Source organism: Pelecanus crispus, chromosome 12, assembly GCF_030463565.1.
Source record: "Pelecanus crispus isolate bPelCri1 chromosome 12, bPelCri1.pri, whole genome shotgun sequence".
NCBI classification, from domain to species: domain Eukaryota; kingdom Metazoa; phylum Chordata; class Aves; order Pelecaniformes; family Pelecanidae; genus Pelecanus; species Pelecanus crispus.
In genome coordinates, this window is record NC_134654.1 from 2476373 (window position 1) to 2497558 (window position 21186).

Here is a 21186-nt window from a genome sequence, read left to right on the forward strand (position 1 = left end):
TTATTTTTTAATAAAATCACTGTAGGATACAACAAGAGAGAAGCTAAGTACAACTTGTCCAGCCCAAGTAAAGAAGTAAGACTACAAACATCAAATGCTTTTCCTCTTTCCTGGTGAAAATGCAGACACTCCTGAAGAGAAAGTTGACAAAGCTGCATTTTATCAATGTAATTCCAATACTTTCTAATTTTAATTTTTTTCTCCTTTAGTCTTTGGAGAGACATGGTAAATCACATGAGTTTTTCCTTCTTTTTTCTATTTATACACCATACAATTATTTAAAAAAGAGTAAATTATGAAAAGGTTGCTTCTAGTCCAGGACTCACTCAGCGCACATTTTACACTGCGTTCTGCCCGGATGTAGAAACAAGCTGGTTTTTTTCCTCCTTCAAGCTCCCACGCAGTAGTAGCGTTAACACCATTTGGATTTCTAGCAACACCAGAGAAAATTTAGACTGCAGCTCAAATATTATCTTTAAATCCCCTTGAAACACTTTTTTTTTTAAATTTCATTTTCGGCAATCTATTTGTAATGTAAAGACCTGAACTGCAGGATGAAATCACTGGACAGCCTCCTTTTAAAAAACATTTTATTAAAATTCAGTTTTGTATAAAATAGGCATCGACTTGCGTATTTTCTAATAACCCATTAAGAGAAGTTTCAAATCAAGCTTTAAAACGTGTTATTAACCATCTACCCAGCCATTTGAAAGATACATGCCTGTGATAAGAGTATTGTATTGCCATTAACCTGTGGGACGGTTCGAGACATCTCTTATTCACACAAAACTCTAAATGCATCTAATTAAAGCCACAAGATCAGCTGTCCATATTAATCACTCACCAGTTTAATTAAGGTAAACCAGCTTGTCAGAAAGCCAGTCTTCTCTCTATTCTTCACCGTTATCGACTTTTAATAGTTCACTGGATTAGTAATTACTTGTTTATGGCATTATCAAGTACCCGGGAGAGAAAACCACAGGATGTGCCCAGGAAACTGCTTTAGGCGACTCTTCCTTGGGACACGGAGAGGAGAAATCTACCCCGTCAGATAAAGTTTCCTAAAAAGCCATACAATGTGATTTAGACACAAGTACGACCCAGAAGAGAAACAAACTGAGCTACAAGTATCTGAACGAGAGATTCAGACTTGGGAGTTCATTTTGTGGCTACTCAGGTTAATGCAGGCGTTCTGAAGACTAAGCTAGGAAAAAGGCAGCTAGCGAGACCTCTTGCTCACTTGGAAAAAACAGATCTTTCACGCAGAGCGCGCAGGAGTGGGCCACTCCACGAGGGACGAGAAGAAAGCAAGCTACAAGCCCTACAATGAAAGAACATTTTCTACAGGATCAACTCCTTTCCTAAGTGATTAGGGTATAGGTGAGGAAGGGAGCAAGCCTCCTCCTCACTGTTCCAGCATGCTCACCTTGGGAGTAAATCCCAGACAGCAACAGTTCATTCCAACACAGTGCAGTGGCTGAGGGATGAGAGCCCTCTCCAACCTACGGGCCGGCCTGCCTGGCAAACCGCTGCTGTCCCTCTTCGAAGACTTCAGCGTTTCGGTGAACGTTCCCCATCCACTTGGGCTCTGCTCAGCTTCTCAAGTAGTGGTGATCACAGAGAAGACTGATGATCGCGGGTTGTTATGAAATGCGATGACATACAACATGACCGAAATCAGGGGGAGGAGGGAGCAGGAGAGCGGAGAAAAAAAGGGATTATGTATATTCCTAATTCTCCTTAGGCATACCTGCTGCCATCAGTGATGAACATTTGTTCTGGGAAGAGCTGCTACCAGTGGAACGCTTAGCATATGAACACTAACCTAATTCCTGTTGGAAATAAACCAATTTCCACTCTCTCCTTTACTATAGGAGTATTTCAACCTAATAATAAAATCTCCACTGTAGCATGTCAGACCAGCAGCTCTCTGGTAGCAGGCTGGAATTTTAAGTCTTAATGCAGCAATATCAGCTGTAATGAATTCTACGTAAATATGACTTCTAAAAATAAAAAGCCTTTTTCTTTCCTTAAAACCATGTATGAATGAGAGTTTAGAAGAAAAGGAAATGGGGTTTAGCCTCTCACTGCTGTCAGTAATGAGGATCCTTGTGAAACAGTTTAACTATTCCCACTCAGTGCAACCTAAATAAAAATATTTCACTTGCATTATTCAGCTCAGCTTTACATTACCATTCAACATGGGCCACCACAATAAAAATTATAACTGCTTATAAAACAAGTGAAGAATATTAGAAAAGGTAAAGTGGGATGAACAGACAGAACAGAGTTAAATCCTGAATCGTCGGAAAATTCCACCAGCCCCACAAGGTGAATTCCACTGAATACCAAGACCCGGACAAGAAAATTGTTTTTCCACAGGAAGAACAGATTCATTAAAGAGTTTTGTATTATAATCTATAACAAAAGAGTATAGCTACTTATTCTGTTATTAACTTGTGCACATTCATCACATCTTGTTCATTGTTACTTGCTTAATTTCCCACTGAAATATACGGGAAGTTGGTTTCCAAAGTCCTGCTTTATCTGAATGTTTACCTTAAATAAACCATTAGCGGTAATCAAAATAAACGAATCATTATAAAATGCTATTGAGAAAAATGAAAGTGATACCAACAAAAAAAAGTCTGGATCTAAATTTAAATACAAAGAAAAAAGCACCCATTGAAATGTACACATATACTTTGCAGTAAGTATTATGCACAGAGGTCAGAGTTTCTGAGCGACCTCAGCTCCAACAACCAGAGACGCTGCTGCCGACTACTCCTGAAGAACCGGTGTCCTTTCTACATTTTATTTATATATGTATATCCACACACGCAACCGCACACGCACACAAAAGCGCTGCACAGTTATGACCCATCTGAAAGCAAACACGTTCGCTGCATTGTCAGCGCTCCATTGTAACGCACTCTACCTTTTCTGAATGCAACGTTCAGCCTCAGCTTAGCACCCTGACAAATAAAGGAAAGCACTTTATGAAACCAATTTAATTGGGAGGTGACAGAAAACATACAGCCATTTTCTTTAGCCTTATCGCTGAATTGGCTTCAGCTCCAATCTCTGCCAAATCCCACTCAACAGAAGACATTAACCAGGTCAGCGGAACAGGTGCCGCGCGGTGTCTGGCAAGAGGCTGGCATCCCCACAATTACTTGCACACAATGAAGCAGTAATCTTTACAGATCATCTCTCCCAAGAAGCATATTGGGGACGGGAGGAGAGGAGAAGGGTGGAAGGGAGGGCGGGAGGGAGAAAAGGAGGGAGGGAGGGCTAAAAAAAAAAAAAAAACCACAAGCAAGAAAGGAAAATGAATGTGTAGCTGCCTCGCGGCTCAGCAGATGTCTGTGCGTGATGTACGAGGCTAGGATAAGCTGTCGTAGCCCGCTGCCAAAGAGTGGTAAGTGATTAAAGCCTCCACCAGGCTAAGCACCATATTTAGAGTCTATGGGGTTTTGAAAGTTGCACCCATTCCTTGCTGTGCTGCCAGATGTTGTTGGCCGGTCCCGCTCCTATTCACTGTGCGCGGGAGGCAGCAGTTGGTACAGCAAGGAATGCAATCTGGAACGTTTCCGGAGGTGCCGTACATTAAAACGGTGTCACCCATCCTTCACCTCTACCGAATGCTGAAACAACTCCAATTTGCTGCCACTTCCCTCTTGGGAAATGGCCAAGATACAGTTGTGCCTGGCAGACCCATTTGTTTTACTCAGGTGATTCTCTTCCCTCAATGACCTCTATTAGTTTAAGTTTTAATTTAGATTAACCCCAGCACCCCAATTAACCAGTGAGGGGAAAAGCTAAGCTGTGACTAGTCATATTTCTGAAATCAGGATTTATCGAAGTTAAAGTTATTAGAAGGAAAGACGGGCCATTCATCTATTGCTATTTTTCTTTTAAAAATTTAACATTTCGTGGCCAATAAGCACCTCCTCTGCACAGGTCTACAGACTGTCAATCACAGCTATTTCTCCTCAACCACTTCACTATTTTGTTACACTCACTTAATTTGTTCTGCGTTCTTAGGGTCCACGTGGCCCCCAAAGCTGAGCTTCTGGTCCACTTGGACCCCAAATTCCACCTCAGTATTATCTCACCACGTTACAGATTTGGCCTCTTCGACTACTGCTGCCAACAAGACAGGCACTCTCTGATCTCCGTTTTAGAGCCTACACAGATGAACCTGGCATCTTCACCCACCCAAGAGATGCTGCTCAATTCACAGCAATAGTAGCAGAGATGCTCTTACAATAAATACACAGCCTGGAGAGGAGCTAGCTTGGAATACATTCCTGGCTCAGAGGCAGGCTGCCTCGAGTAGGTCCCTCACAAACATTAAATATTCAAATTGTCCTAATTCTGCACTAGGTGAGGTCTACTGCAAAAATTTTCTTGGACATCTACAGCAGTAGGGTTGGAAGTGTGTTGAAAACCTTCTTGGAGGGAGGGAAAAAAAAGGCAGCATTAAAGTTCTCTGTACTTCCTATCTGTAAAACACAGAGAGGAATTACCAATTTAATACATCTTTTTATTCATCTTTAGTTCTGGCTCTGCACATGAAACCCCAAATTTTGAAAGTATTGCTTCTGGTTAAATCAGTTGTCAGAGCACGGTCATATGGCAACAGCTCTCTTCCACTGCCCTAATGCTTTACTAGCCACTCTAATAACTATTCAGATCAGAAATTTCTGCCTTTCTAATGGTATACTGATATTTGTGTAGTCCTGAAGTCAAAGCTCTCTGTTGACCATCAGAGCAAAACTAGTTTTTCATGCATTGGGGAAGGACTTACAGTGAATCACACTCCTCACTATATGGCGATTTCAGTATTTCATAAAGCTGGCACTGTCCTTTGTTAAATAAATTAGAAACACAAAGCTTCCCTAAGCTGCAGCCTCCATGCACTCGGTGCAGATTCCTTGTTTCTAAGAATTTTGCAAATAAAAAGAATAACTGGCCTAAATCCAAGCTGGCACAACTCCAAGAAAAGTGCTAGAGAAGCCCTGCAGCTTTTTCATTCTGCAGGTAGATGAGATGATTTAGGTTGAAACGAGAGTAACTTTGGTGCTTTTGAGGATCTACTAGAATTATTTTTCATAATGGGACTCTACCCACAGAGAACAGTCACCTTTAGAGAATTCAGTAATTTTTCCCTTGCGTAGCAATGTTCACCAGCGAGAACTGCAGGCACAGACCTTATCCCGCAGCCCTGACTCACTCAAGTACAGCAGTGCCAGTAACGGCGGTAAGTTTACATCCGCAATGCATGTTTAAGCTCACATAGCCCTACATCAAAAGTTGAGAGCAAAGTCCTCTGAGGTATCTACAGAGATTTGGGGTGTTAAAACAGGCAACCGAGTTTCCCCGGTAAGAGAAATTTTGAGCACAGAACAAACCGCATTAGCTCTGTAAGTATTAAAACCCAACCGGAGCCATAATTCCAACACAGATTTACCATCACCTACCTGGTGATAAAAGTCATCGTCATCAAATATCTCCTCATCTATGTCCTTCAGGTGCCTGTTGGAATCTGACTGAGGGAGGACTTCCTAGAAGCACAAAGGAAATACCGAAAGCTCGTATGTGCGTATTGCTGTCCCTAACTCTGACGACATCACGTGCAGCAGCTTGTAAACACACTTGAAGATACGAAGGAGTGCAGAAAATCTCCCAACATAACAAGCTTTTACGGACTAGGAATACATTTAAAGGCAAGGCGGAAATGCTGCCAATGCCAAAATAGATTTATGATACCTTTACTGGGAAATAAATAGGACTGTGCAAAGTCTTTCTGGCAAAATACTACAGATATTTTTAATGTAATGGCAAAAATATATCTTGCAAGTGCAGTAATTCTACACGATCTCTCAGAATTGAGTATTTATTCATTCTTAAATACTAAATTAATAACGGCCTTACTAGTAACATATTCTGTAGGTTATGTGCAGTACAATTTTAGAAGTGACTTTCTGGGTTAAAGATTCTAAACTTCAGAGTGAAAACAAAGTTTCGTAGCCGCTACCTCAAAAAGCAGATTTAGAGAGCACCACTTCCTACAGCACAGAAGGGGCACAATCACAGACCAACCCTTGTTTTCCCCTGTCAAGAACTGACACAGGAGATAATGCAAACAACGTAAAACTGGAATTGAAATGTCTACGTCTTTTTCTTAGCCATCACATTACAGGAATCAACGCTCGGATATCTCCTTCATGACTCTCTCACAAACAAGGATATTACCTGCTAAAGGCTCAAGCTAATTGCTTTGCAGAGAGTTTCACTGCTGCTACAGCATGAGTTATATAAACAAAACACCCTTACCGAATTTTCAGGCAAAGATTCAGGGACCGGATGAGATTCCTGTTCCTGCTTTCCCAGCACTGTATACACTGATCGCTTGGTCTGTGTCCGCCGTAGCAATCTCTCTTTGTCCATCATAATATGATCAATCTGAGTCAAGATTGAACGCTCAAAGGCACCGAAACCCTGCAACAACATTAACTAGTGTCAGATAATGCAGAAAGCTTTTCCTCAAGGCAGCAATGTTCCTCTATCTTTCCATGTCAGTGGATAAGCAGACAGCATTCCAAGAGGAGGGGGTTTGGGTTTCATTGCAGGGATTTCTGCTAGTTTTTTTTATTTGTTTCTCCCTCTCTCTCCCTTCCCAACCTGAGGCAACCTGACGCCTGGCTTAATAAAATGCCTTTGCTGTTCTGGTCCAGATGAACTTCTCAATGATTAATACTAACTCACAGATGTTAGGAGACCCTGGATCTTCGGGTGAAATGATTACCCACTGTATTCGAGTGTACACTTCATGGAGGAAGAGAGCCACAAAAGCCCCTAGTTCTGCTATAAAGCACAAACAGCTTGTGGATCAGCAATAGTGGCATTTTCGTAGAGCTTACTCACTGCTGGAGACTGGCTGTGATGACATGTCTGGTTGGGAGAACACCAATACTATCCAAGAGTTTTTCCCAAAACTTGGGAAAGCCCCTGAACAGTTTTTTCCTGACCATCTGCTCAAAACAAAAGAGAGCAGCTTACACCTTCGAAATCTGAGGGTTGAGCTTCTTTCCAAGTTCCTTTAAGGTTGGGGAAAAGTGTGTACCTGTGTATTTAATTCTTACTGCTGTAACTCTCAGCTTGACTTGGAACATCCATGATACGAAACTTTCAAACCAATTGGTTCCACAAATCTCTGCTAAACAATAAGCATGTCAGCGCACATACACAAAGACTTGCCTTTCCCATTTTGCCAGATGCCAGCTTTGTCTTCTCATGCCACTTCTGCAAGACGTTGTTCCGGTAAGTCCTGAAGTCAGCGTACCGCTTGGCTATGAACTCTGGGTAGTCCTCCATCTTTAGCTTTCTTTTGGGGAGGCTCCTCCTCTTCTCCTGCACCTTATCCACTTGCTCTTCATCGCTACTGCTAGGGATTTCATCATCACTAGAACAAAAATACGCAGACTAAACACTCTGCACCTCTCTAAGGCAACGTGTGTGAATTCTTAATGGCCCCTCCGCTACCACCTGTGCTTTTTCCACACCATGGTGATATTTATGGCAAAAGACCCATGGTTTAGCCCCTCCTCCCTTATCAGAAAGATTACAAAACAGACTTCCCACACTGGCGGAAGGAATTCAAATGGTCATTTGCCCAGAGTGTCTGTCACCCAGATACAGCAGCAACTGAGAGACCAGCAAAGAGTGAGGTATGGTCAGGAAGGCTGGGCATTGTCCTGTCTGTTGGAGAGCTGGAGACCAAAGGATTCAGAAAGGTCTTGTCTTATTTTGTATTTACCTCTCAGTTTTCGATTGCTTTCCATCTACCAGATGCCTCGTGCCTGGGTATTGATAAAGCAGCTCATCCTGAAGGTCCACTAATACTTTCAGCAATGCCTCCAGGGCTTTACAACCTGCAGAAGAAGAGACACAAGTGACAATTTCCCACTGATCTTTGCTTCTGGTGAAGACTTAGCTTTGCAGTGCTTAGTTTCTCATCTTGAATCTGAATTTCTGCCACAGCTACTGCATGTCCCATTAACTGTTTTTCTCTAATCAGTTAGAGATGTGGTTTTATCCTCAAACTGATTTATAGCTGTTAATGTCAAACACCACCACTCTGCGAAAGAACATTTCTTTCCTAAAAAGGGAGGAAAGGAGGCAGGACTGCCTTCTAAACAACTGCCTGGCTGCACATGGGGAGTATACTGATCTAATGTTTCATCGACAAACATTCAGACCGCAGAGCCGAAAGGACTAACATATTGAAGAAGCAAGTACGGTGTGCAGAAGCATCTGATGACACATGCATATGACAACAACCTTTTTTTTGCTGACTAACTCATTTCTCTCCTGCGTTAAGTTCTGCAGCAGCGGCCAGCTTCAGTTGAATAAGATGAAGCAACGCAAGGGAAAATGTATAGATGTACATCCCATCTAAACTTGACCTCTGACTTTTCTTTCTTGTACATAACGTGCATGTTATAGGGAGCAGAAGGAGGGAAGGCAAGAAGAAAAACCGAACTCCTGCAGGGCTGTGACTGCTGCTGGTTTCTATGCTGCTGTGCTCACCACGCAGGACGTATAAGAAATTAGACTGTAAGTAAAGTTAAATGTAGCAAGATCTGATCTAGGGGGGAAACTTAAACAATGACCTGGCAAGTTTAGTGAGAGGATTCCAATCAGAAAAGCAGAACTGCACGCCCAGAGGTCCTTAAAAAGAGAGAAAGTGAAGAAAAGATTGGGGTGGAGAGGTACAAAATGATCAATACACGGTGTGAAGGTTAGTTTTCAGGGATGAGTAGTTGCTTTCTAGGGTATTTGCAGACACAAATCCTGAATGTAGATGGGATGCTGTGTATCCAAAGGCTTTCATAGCTGACAGTTGTCCTGTATCTATGCAGATGCAGAGGAAACGATCTCTGTCCAATGATTTTACGTTCTCCAAGGACACGCGGTTGCAGCTGACTGTGGGAAGGGTTAACTGCACACTGTTGCAGCATCTGTTCTTTAAAAATAGTTCTTTTGTGGCAACCAGCAAGCCTCCCTGTAGAAAACAAGTGTTTGTCTAGGCCTACACAAACTCTCCCTTTGTACGTTGCTACACATCAATCACAGGGTCAGCTCTTGCAGGTAAAACACTTAGTACGCCTCTATCAAAAACCTCAACTGAACTTTACACAGATTAATTTATATTTACCTGACACTGGTGTACTGCCTTCTGCTTTTACAAAGAGTTGGTGGGACGTTCCCCAGAGCTTGACCCTCTGCCAGTTCCTCCACTGACGTGAAGTCAGCAGGGCTGTTTTGCTTAATTCCCAAACCCGTTTCTTTCTTTGTAGTTAGTATAAAAGAATGGAGAGAACTTTTCACCACTCGATTTTTTCCTTTATTTCTTTTTTTTAATGGAGGACACAGAGATCATGGGTAGAGTGAACAGCAAATCTTCATCAGCCAGACAGAGACAGTGCAAGCAGAAATCAGCCCAGACATTCAGAGGTCTCAATCTCCCGCATGTTACCACTGTGATATTGCTCAGTTGTCACCATCTTCAGATAAATTACGGCCTGACCTCAGTAACAGGAATGTCAAGGAGAAGAGGCTTTAAGATTTTTTGTTGCAGATCAGCTGTTGGACTCATCCTCCTCCAGCTTGCGGTTCACTTTAGATACGTTCTGACAACTCTTCTATATAAACCTATTAACGGATTAGGTTTGCCATACTTGTAAAACAGTCTTGTGTTAGCATCAAAACAATTCCGAGAGACAAGCAGACAAAAGCCCTTAAAAATGCATTTGTTGTGTGTGTCTGCAGCTAAAGCATCGCTCGCAAAAAGAAAGTGCCCCCACCCTAGCCCGAGTGCACAGCTTACAACAGCAAAATCTTTCCCACTGCCTGTAACACAGCTAAATGTCCCCAGAGCTTCCGAAACTGTTTATTTTCTACCCGCTGCCTATCCTCCAGCAGCAGTGCTAATGCACCCCAGGCGGCTTTGATCCTGTCAATTACAACTGGAGTAGCACTCCAGCTCTTCGGGGTATATCAGGGCCACGGCAAGCAGGCAAGGAATAAAGGCAGGCTCAAGCTCCCCCAGGCTATGAGATATGGACCCCAACAAAAGTGGGGATGGGGAGCAATTTTATTTGGAGTGCAGGGGATGCAGAGGGCAGGGAAGACAATGACCGTGCATCTAACCAGGTGGGAGGGCTAATTATTCCAGACAGTGGCTTCATCATGAGCCTCTTACAGCTGGATAACTTCCGTGCTTTCGGTTCTTGTGCATTTAATAGCATTATCGGCTGGCATTCTCATTGTTACTGTTGGGTGCTTAAGTGCGCTGTAAACTCAACTTCAGAAGCCAAGTGTCACCCTCCCCTGCCCTCCTCCCATCCAGCCCTGCCCTATCCATTTCACGTTTAATTCCAGAAGGGACTGTTTTCTTCCCAGTCTCCTCGCCATCTTCTCTTCCCTCTAATGCCCTCATCTGCCTTCACGCCATCTGCTTTGGGGAAAAGACCGAATCCATTTGTGAATGAAGGCAGCGTAAAACCAAACTGCTTCATAGGTGCAAACTATGTTATTTTGAAGGAAAGCCGGACCCTAAACCTCCTGCCCTCCTACCCCTCCCAGCACATTTTTTTTAATGCTGCTCCTTGTCTGAAACAATTAAAGAGAAAAGAGTCACAAACATGGAGCTTTCGAGCATGCCGGTACATTGAAGCAACCAGCTAGCAGCTTTCAGACGTGATAACCACCGGGTTTGTACCTCCTGCTCCCTTCCCTGCTCTCTTCGCAGAACAAAGCCAGCAATGCCTCTAAGAACACAGGCAATGCCAGCCCTGACCACGCAGCAGGGGCCTCCCACTGCCACGAGCTAGGCAGTCCCTGATGATTTTCAGTTTCTAAAGCTTTTGGGATCAAGAAGGTATCGACACTGTGGTTTGCACCGGCACCACAACCCGGCCAAGGCTCAAACAATGCTGTTGAAGCTCTACGACCACCCTCCCACCCCTCACTCACCAGCGGGAAGACCCCGACGCCAACAGCTTATTCCCAGAACTCCTACACCAGTGCTGCCATCAGTATCGCTTCTGGGTGCTGCTCTGTGGTGTTCAGCCAACTGCAGATGCTCACACATCCCCAGCTGCCCCTTCCCAGCCCAGCGCACCAGGCAGGGGCCAGCGACTGCAGGCCCAGCGCTGCGAAGGCAACTGTTCAGTCGCGATACGCAAAACCTCTCCCGACCTGACTTTGCAGGCACAGGCTATCGCCCCAGTTAACCCCAGTCTGTGCCTCTCCCCCCCAACTCCGTCCCCCTTCTCGCCCACTCTCTGCCGGCAGCTTTGCTGCATCTCTCTTACGATCCGCACCGCAATGTGCTGGGGTAAATATTCTACCTTATATCGACATCAGCGTCACAACGGACACCTTTAACGCTGGGCCATACATCACCGGCGAGAAAAATCTCGCAACTATCTCCCTTTCCAGGAGTTACTTCATGTCCAGCCTGTGTTTTTTGAGGACAGGTGGCTCAGCACTGCCTTAAAAACAAAAGAAGCTGGATCCCTTTACGGCATTTCAGTATGAGCAACTGAAATCCCCAAAACAACAACTCATAGTCTGTGTGTAGGAGAGGCCAGCTAACCCCAGGACAACAGGCAACCCCTCCTTCCATCGAACCTTTTCAAAGCTGCCCTTTGGGAAAGAAAAAGGGATGCTGAGTGGGATCCATCTGCAGCTGCTCCAAGAACAGAGCAAACGTGGTTTGAATATAACTTCCAGCTTAAATGGGGCTCGGAGTGTCTGTGGTGAGACGCTAACTTGTAAGAGTCACTTTTAAGAGTCCACGGGAGCCCCTTCATTTTGTGTACAGGAGCAAAAAAGTTGTTCCAGATCCAGCAGACAGCATATCAATCCACCGAGAAAGCTGGGAGCCAGTATCAGTAAATCAAAGTGTGCCTTTCTGTTAATACTCTCTCATACGTTCTCATTTTATACATCCCTTCACCCAGTCAGAAAGTAGCCCTGGAGTATTTAGCTCCATTCAGGGATAGCACTGCCATGTATCAAAGTGTCAGGAGACCCACCAGAGATGAAATCTGTCCTACTGCTCTCAAACCACAAAAAATCAATTTTGTCAATGCCAGTGGTTACGGACAAACCGGCTGTGCTGCCGGCGTCCCCCACTCCGTGCGGGGTGGCTCCTGGCCGCGGGGTACCGGCCCCCCGCCGCGCTCCCCCCGCCAGCCCTCTCCGCACGCAGAGGGCAGCTCTGCCTCCGCTGCCGCCGAAACCCAAGCAACTGCCGTGCTGGGGACCTGCAGGCGCGGCGGCTGCTGCGCTCGCCCACGGCTCTAAGTTCAGCGTTTCTACAGCGAGGCGGTCTTCCTGCGCAGAAAAATATCTGCGCTCTTTGGCGTGACCTCTAAAAATGGGGTCTCATTTCATCTTCCCAAGCAGCTGCGGAGAGCAGCAGCTGGTGCGGAGCAGCAGGGAGCGGCCTCACGCAGAGACGCTTTAAGGCAATGGAAAAAAGCCGGTGCCTCAAGGCCAGGCTTTCAAAGGTATTCACAGAGACCCAACCAGTGGGATTCCCAAAACTGCTCCACCAGGCAAGCTCCTCCTCGCCTGACCCCGGCGCATCCAGCCAGCAGATTCCGAGTATGACAGTCGCCTTAAAATTGGGGCAAACCTCCCGGGATTTTCACTCCGTCGCCGTATGCTCGTGGCACCTTGCGGGGCGCGATGGGGCACTGCTGTGGCAGTGCTCCCCGACGGAATGGTGCCTGCCTCTGCGTACACACCGTATGCAAACGCAAGCAGGATCATCGTTACCGCGATGTACCGGCACGAAACACCGCACGCACGGGACACGGCTGAAATTCAGAGCCCACGCCAAAACTGGAAATGAACTACTTTTTCCCTTCAATTAAATCTGAGGATCTGGTGTCACAGGAATGCCATCGGCACGCAAGCTTTTAATTTTCCACGGACCTCCACAGGCTGTACGACGTGCTCACGCAGAAAAGCTGGAACAACGCTGGTGTTTGAACCACGGTACGCAGAGCAAAAGCCGAGCTGCCAAATATTGGGAGAGTTGCCCCCGCCGCCGTGGAGAGTCACCGTGCCACGACTGCACGGAACAGGCGCGGTGCCCAGCGCACCGGTCACGTTATGCAAATAAAAAGGAGGAGAGGCATCAAACCTCTTGTATTTTAATAGCTGTACATAATGAAAAGTATCTTTATCAGGTACACGCATTTATCCCGAGGTTCAGATGAAGAGGGGAAATTTTCACTCCTTTCAAACGACTGTGGGACAGGAGTTAAACTACAGGTCAAAATGGCACTCAATACGCTGGCCTGAGAACAATACTTCTCATTCAAATCCACAAGCCAGCCACTTGCACTAGTCATCCCCAGCAATTAATCCCCCAAGAAACACGTTTGATTAAATCTTTTCAAGCAAATCCTTTGCTTTGCTTTTGTTAGTTCACTTCTTGTCAACATCTATTAAAATATGCCTTTAATTCTCCCACAATCTTAAAAAACACCGATTCCACTGTCTTCAACTTTAATCAACTGTATGGCCGGCATTTTTCATTTCATAATAATGTGCTGTTTGGAATTCAAGAGGCAGGCTCAACATCAATCATTCGGCAAGAATTTTTCCACTGCAATAAATATGCAAATGAGGAAAGCCAGTCAGTCGTATTTCAGGCCCGACTTGCTAGTGTTTTAAAAAAGACACAAATTTATTAATTGCCGTTGGCCAGCGGAATCCTATTACTTTGGGCATTGATTACAAAGCTGTGTGAGTGATTATTGTGCAACTCGCAGGCTATCCAGGCATGAGGAAAAATTATTAAAGCAAGGCAGAGATTATCAACTCAGAATAACAATAAGCCTTAACATTTTAGGCCTCTAACTTCTTCAACAAAGAATTACGCCAGAGCTCCAGTGTATCATAATTCTGAAGTCTGTCAGTATTACTTTTGGAGCTTGCTCTATATTCCCAACAGCAGAGCAACGTTACCAGCCAGGAAAAGGCGGAGGGAATTCCTCCAGGTATCGCATCTTAAACACGGGGCTTTGGACAACAGCTTTTCTGTAATTCCCGCTGCGTAACTAACTGTAGGAGGAACAATATGGTGCAGGCAGGACTTTCGCTATCTTCAGATTTGCACCCTTGTATGTCCCGGTGCCCCCAGGATGGCACAGGAAACCCAAGACGGCACAGAAACAGAAGGCTACCAATAAGCCTAAGACAGAAGCTACAAGAGCCAGCCCAGGCTAAATTATAGGCTAGCTGCAAGCCCTTGGGCAGCAGAGAGTGATCTGATTTTTTTTTTTTTTAAGAGGTGGTGTAGTTACGCATACGCTTCTCACGGACTTCAGCTGAATCCTAGCAGAAAGCACTTTCAAAATCTGTCCAGGTTATTTTAGGAAATGATGGGAGTAACATTCCCTTCACACTTCCCAAAGCACGGAGTTTGTGGAATTTTATCAAGCGATGGTAGGAAAAAGGCCGACTTTTCTGCTGATTGCAATAAAAGGGTCTGCTCCGTACCGAAGGCCCAATTTGCTGGTTCCATTGGAATGCAAATGATGCAAAAGCCTTTGCAGAGGGGAAAATTGTATTCCTTCAGCACAATGGAGCCAATGCTGCAAACCCCTTTCACACAAGCAGTTCAGCTGACTCCCAAAGAGTTACAGAACGGACTCAATTTAGCCCTTTCACTCTAATATTACTGCATTTGACAGTAAGGACAACAGCATCAGACACAGATGAGTTTGCTAAAAGTAAAGGAAATAACTAGATGCAACAACAGAATAAAAGGCTTGGTATTCAAGGATTTTATTAGCGGGGACTGGGGGAGGGGGAAAGCTGAGAAGGGAGAGAAACACTTCCATGAAGTTCATGCTCTACTGATTCGCCTCAACCGTCATCTTTTGATATCAGCCCAAACCAGGGAGGGGACGGGGCTTGTAAAAATGAGATTTATAAAAACTGATGTTTTACATTACTGTAAATGTAAAGAAGCTGACAGCGCGCATTCCCGTCTCTGCCAGGCAGGAATCCCCAAGTACATATGCGAGAAAGAGAAAGGAAGAGGAAATGTGAAATTTCATAGTTATCTAGATATTAAGGCCAGAAGGGAACATTAGCCCATCTAGACTGACCTCCCCATATAATACCAGGCCATTAATTACATTTATCATGACAAGCACTGAGTTTCCATCTCAAGGTAACCAACTGCCAATTAATCCGAGTTAGCTGACATTTGCACATGCTCGTCTGGATGCTTTGCAAGCCTTTGTTTCCCTGCATCTTGTTTGTGGAGTATACAGACTAACATGCACACGTATTTAGCTAAACTCAATTTAATTAGCTATTAATTATCTTGGGAAACTCAAGTGTAGGCAAACCTATTTGATGTGCTTAAAGTGTGGTGTAATCCCACGGTCTGGAGTTCGGGTGTATCAGGTCAACAACTACGGACTCTCCTAGCATTTCTTGCACTAGAATTTAAGACAGCTTTAAAATAAACTTCAAACATCAATAGCGTCCAACACATACAGCTATGGAGATAACCTATAAAATGGGAGCATTTCAATTTTACCGCATCTATACAAGAGAAGCAGACAAAAATTCCACTCAAAAATACTAAATACCACAAGCTAAAAGCCTTGGCACTCAGCGAGGAAGGTCAAAGGCGTTTTTTTTTCTGAAAAAAGCCCAAAACTGCAAGTTAAGTAAATATCCTGCGCTTCTCCACTACCTCCTACACATGATTTCTGAACAATTCACAGACAGCAACGACAGGCCACAAAATACTTTCCTGGTACCTCGCACGGCCCAAATTCTGCACACGCACAAAAGCTCACACCCCCCATGACCCAACTAAACACACACACAAACAACAACAGAGCTCCAAAACTGAGACCTGAACCTTTGTCTAAAGCTTCTCACTTCTTATCTCTTCCTTCTCACTCGCTGGCACGTACACAAAACGGCCACCCATCAGCCTGGGAGCTTATCATCCTTACTGACCCCAGTTCTTACCAAAAGCTCTCCAAGGCATCGGATCATTACAACAAAATTGACAAAAAAGGGCCTGAATCAGTGATTTATTTTAGTTGAGAGAAAAGTCTTCATTAATGTCAACAGGCTTTGGCTCAGTCCCAACAACAGTTGAACAGATTCTTCACGAGATCAAAGAGGAAAGGTGAAATGTGGGGACACCTGCATCCACATCCATTTAAACCAAATTCAACCCTGCACGAACTGACAAGCGCGATGGGTTTTGTATTCATAAAGTGTCCAGACTAATACAATTCAATTCAAATGAACTACCAGTTTTAAGTGGGCTAGATCAGATCACAATAGTTTACACCCAGGCTTGAAACCCAGTTCTGCTGTCACACATTTGTGCAAGCTCCCAGTAAAATCTTCAAAACAAGAATGTATTTAAGTCCATGATCTTGCCTAGCACCAATTAATCCTGTAACTGCTCTATGCCTCTGGAAACTGTGTAATCTGCCTGTGCCTCAGTTCCTCCCGCACTCCCCTGCGACACCTACCCTGCTCTGTATTAACGCGTTATCATCTCCAGACGCACGTATGGATACGTTTGAGTTTTAAAAGTGATCCACGAATAGAGATGATAACAAAATTATGACCGGAATTATTGGCAGCCGATTCCTGCAGGCTTCTCTGAAAAATCCCGAGCCTGTGTCAATAAAGCACATTTCATCTGACAGCTTTTCTCTAACCAGATGCGTAAAATGACAACCAGGTGCAGCCGAGGAGCGAGGCAGAGGGTGAGCCCATCAGGCAGAGCACGCTGCGCGACTGGAGCGGAGGACGCCTTGCCAGACTCATCCTCTCTCACGGGAAGTGGAACAGGGTCTCCGGTACCTAAAGCAGACTCGATCTCATTCAAAGTTAGTCAGTGCTTAATCAGCTTCTTCAACATGACTTACCTGGATGTTGCATAGAATGTCCTTTTTTTTTTTTTTTTAAATATCAGGAATCAGAGTAACAGAATCCAGCACAAATCCTCTACTAAAAACACACTGAGAACATATAGACATACACTAAGCAGATACTAAATAGAATCCTTCCCTCTGTCTTAAGTCACATTCAGCAAAATATTACAGAACTAACCCAGAAGAAAATAAAGATATTCAGTGCGAAGCGTTCATACAGAAACATTTAATATGCAAGGACGTAAAACCAGAAAACACATGGCATCTTTGGAGGTCTCCTGCTGGCAATGAATCTAAGTGGGATTCTTAATCACATCCTTAAGAGGCCTTGTCCACAAATGTGCTGTTTCGTCACAAGCCACAGATACTTGTCACAGAAGCAGTTAACCGACCTGGCGTACCAAGAGCCCGGCTCAGGCAATTATTATAAAGGTCCCCGTAGCTCCAGGTGGAAGCACGGTCCTTTACCAGCACACCCGCTCCAAACGCACCTATTTCCACCCCACCTATTTCTGGGTCAGTCGAAGTGTTTGGACTGGACTGTACGTTTGAGGGACAAAAAGTCAACGTCTCCTTCATTTCCCACAAGGCACCGAACACCCGGCCTCGTGCAGTCCCAGGCAAGTCCTGCGAAGTTTTCCAAGTGCCCCTTTTAGCTCTACTTTTCAATAAAACATAATTAACTAGCAACCGCTGGCTAGCTGCACCTGAAACATATAACACCTTAAGGGAATAACTAATCAATGTGAAACATAAGTTATCCAGCAACTGACTCCGAGTTGAAGAAACTGGCTGCAGCAAGATTATGAATAGCGAGTCGCTTCCTGCAAACTTCACATGTAGTTCACGCTCGTTTCCCTCATTTCACCTTTCCACATCTTTCTTTTGAATAAAGTTTCTTCACAGCACCCCATTTAAACCACACATTGAAGGACTGAAGGCGGCACACATGCTCTAATACTCTGCAGTCCAAACTCAGCATGGAGAAGGAGAGGCAGGACGGAACCACCGCTCAGGCAGCAACTGGCATTTCCCATTTCAAGGCGTAATTGCATCCCGAGAGTGGCCACAAAAAAACACGGCCCCCGTAACGCCGCACAGGCTGCAAGGAGGACTAGGGGACTACTTGTAGGGTACAAAAAAGGACTGGTCTCCATCATCACATTTAACTTATTCCCAAGGTGCAAAACACACTATTGTGCTATCCTCGGGCCCCGGTGCAGCGTGCTCATAGGGTGAAGAAGGTCGTGCGTTGTGGCATTGCTTATCAGCCCGCTGTGCTAACTGCGGCACCCTTCAACGCCCTGTCTCCAAGGTAAGCTCATCTCTGTGCGTGAACGAGCCCAACGCAACAATTCTTCGGGAGGGATTTCAAAGGGGATGCTGTAGAACTGCTAAACAATGGGGGAAACAAGGTTTCTTCCGGATAATACATGCTCCTTGGGTACAAGGAATACAGGAATTGCATCCCGTGCGTGGATGCAATGCCACTAGCTCATGGCCACAGAGAACGTCCATGGTTGAATCATCTAGAGTAACATCACAGTGATCAGGAAAGTAAGATATAGTTGACTACAGAGAATACAAATTAAAGTTCAAACAGCACTGTGAGTTGAGAAAAGACGCACAAATTTAAAAAGCTGTATACAATTTTGTATCTATTAGCAGCAGACAAGGCACTGTGCTGAAAAGTTCAGGCCGCTGCTAGGCAGAGCTCACTGCTGCTGCTCCATCACTACGTTAATAACCCAGGCAGGTTTGGGGATAACGGCCTCACAAGCACATGAAGCATTTAATTTCTTTTTTTTTTTTTTTATCTGATTCACTTTATTCAGGTTTATTTTCTTATTGATCGCAAACCTTTGTATAACTTCTCTGCAGCTCTACAAAATGTAAATAACGGTTAATATTTGTTGTCCCCACTTTTGTTCCTTCAGTGAGCAAATCCATTCTTACAGACCCTGCATGCCTACCTTTTACCAAAACCAGTATTCTCTCCATTTCTCCAAAACAACTTATCTTGAGCTTATGCTGAAGAACAGAAATGTGAGATTCCAGTATTTTCTCTTAATCCACCAACAGATGGAATCAAAGCAAAAAAAGCCCACAAACATTCAGCCAGCAGTTTGCATTTCAGGGACCTACTGAACTCTTGGAAAGTGAAAGCATATACATACAAAAACACATACAACGACTCCTCCGTTTAAAGTCTGGCAATTTCCATCAGCATCTTGCCTTCTGCAAGAGCCTCACCTGGGTTTCTGAATGTTTTTTAACTCCTCATCTCGCCAACTAAAAACTGAAAATAACACAGTGTACTATTTAAAAGCTAGACTTCCCAGCAATTTTTGTGAAGCATAAAGTATCACTAGCTACTAGTCACTGAAACATTCCCAGCTTAGTATTACACAAAAAGTCTTTACACAAAAAGTGTAAAGAGAAAGTAATTAAAAGAGCAAGAACGGAGCTACATGACCGTATTGGGAAGCCCAGCTTCCCAGGGCACATACAACCACAGCTTCCAGCCTCTGTTGACTGAGAGATACAATTTTTTTAAAGCTCTTGTTGCCCTCCCCGCCCCCCAATTAGCTGTGGGGTTTTGTCACTGAATCAAGATTTAACGTAACAAGCCCCAAACCTAGGAACTGTTTAATTCCTGACACTGGATGTGGCTTCACTGATGTTGCTTCCACCTCTTCTTTGGCTCTTTCTTGCCCTTGAGGTAATTTTTCGTGACATTTTCATGAGATCCACTTCTAACCTTCCTCCCCCTTGAAAACATACATAGAAATATGAATGGCAGGCATGCAATCTGTGCGGAGACACAGCACAGAAACTTGCACCTTGCACTCTTTTTCTATGTAAATAATGCAAGGATCCTGCGGGAACATGCCAGGGATTGGAATTTTTAATTAATGGGTCTCTTTAATGTGCAAATCAGGAGCAGATTGCAAATTCTGACTTGCATTGATTATGAAAAACATTAATTGAACGTGCAAGACCCCAAACAGAGGCAACATCTCAAGCCCTGGACTAGACTGGAAGATATGGTGCAAGAGAATACAAATGTATCTTGGAGAAACAGACCACTCCAGGCAACAGCACCTCAGAAACGTAAGCTGTGGGAGTTCACGTGTGCCGTGCATTAAACATTAAACATTTGCACTGCATTCAGAGCGCAGCCACTGTGATTTCAGTATTAAAAACCACTCAGACTTTCTCCATGGATGCAAAACAGGAATAAACATGAGGTCCATGACCACAGTTTGGTCTCCAATTTGTATGTAAAAAGGGTGACAGAAAAAAAAAAAATCTGGAATATAATTAAAGATTAAAAAAAAAAATAAAAAGGAAAGAAAAAGTAAGACAGTGCAAACAAAGCAATGCTGTCTCTTTAAACAGAAATTCATCCTATATAAATTATGGCCATAAACTTTTCCTGCAGTGCAGCCTAATTAATTCTTGTTCTATACACAAAGGGAAATGCTGGGTGACAAATGGGTGTGAAGCCTGAAAGCTGCCAGGTCTGCAAAACATTTTCTACTTCAATTTATAAGCAATTTTGCAGTAAATCATCCACCAGAACCTGAGATCTCAGGAATCCAAGACTGTCCAAGGCGCGCTGTATCATTTTTTTTTAAAAAAAAAATTTCATAAAAGATTACAAAAATAATAAACACTTGAAGTTTTGTAACCTCCAATCCGAAAATTTGGAAAACAAGCACGACCTTACCATTTTCGCTCAGATTTGGCTTTAAAATTCCAAATGTATAGAACATTGCTGCCTACTCTTCAACACAATTATACTCAAACCCTTAAGGAATTTCACTACCACCACTACATGCACAGAAGGCTGTCACAAGTGGGAGATACCAAGGAGGCAAATACACGAAGGACCGTTTTCCATGTCAAAAAAAATCACCCTTCCTGTGAGCGCTGAGCAGAAATGTCATGAGCAATGGAAGGACTTGGGATAAATCACTGAAAGCGTTCTGGGGCAGCGTTTCAAAGAGATGCGAGGGACTTCTCCAGGACCTCAGAGAGAGCTGGGTGCCGAGACCTCTCTGTGCCCTCCTGCCTTCAGCAGGCTACAGCGTGCACCCAGAGTCTGGATGTTTGGCACCAACTGCTTTGTGCAACTTGAACACCAAATCATTTCCTCCTATTC

At 44.2% G+C, this 21186-nt stretch overlaps 1 protein-coding gene across 1 annotated transcript in view; it reads right to left on the bottom strand.

The window, feature by feature from the left end:
* AATF (apoptosis antagonizing transcription factor) overlaps positions 1-21186 on the bottom strand; it is a 39827-nt gene that overhangs the window by 11055 nt on the left and 7586 nt on the right. Inside the window, exons 5-8 of the mRNA XM_075719915.1 lie at positions 7826-7940; positions 7267-7471; positions 6343-6507; positions 5487-5570 (exon numbers count right to left, since the gene is read on the bottom strand). Of these exons, the coding sequence (XP_075576030.1) occupies positions 5487-5570; positions 6343-6507; positions 7267-7471; positions 7826-7940 (569 nt within the window). The remainder of the gene's footprint in view (positions 1-5486; positions 5571-6342; positions 6508-7266; positions 7472-7825; positions 7941-21186) is intronic.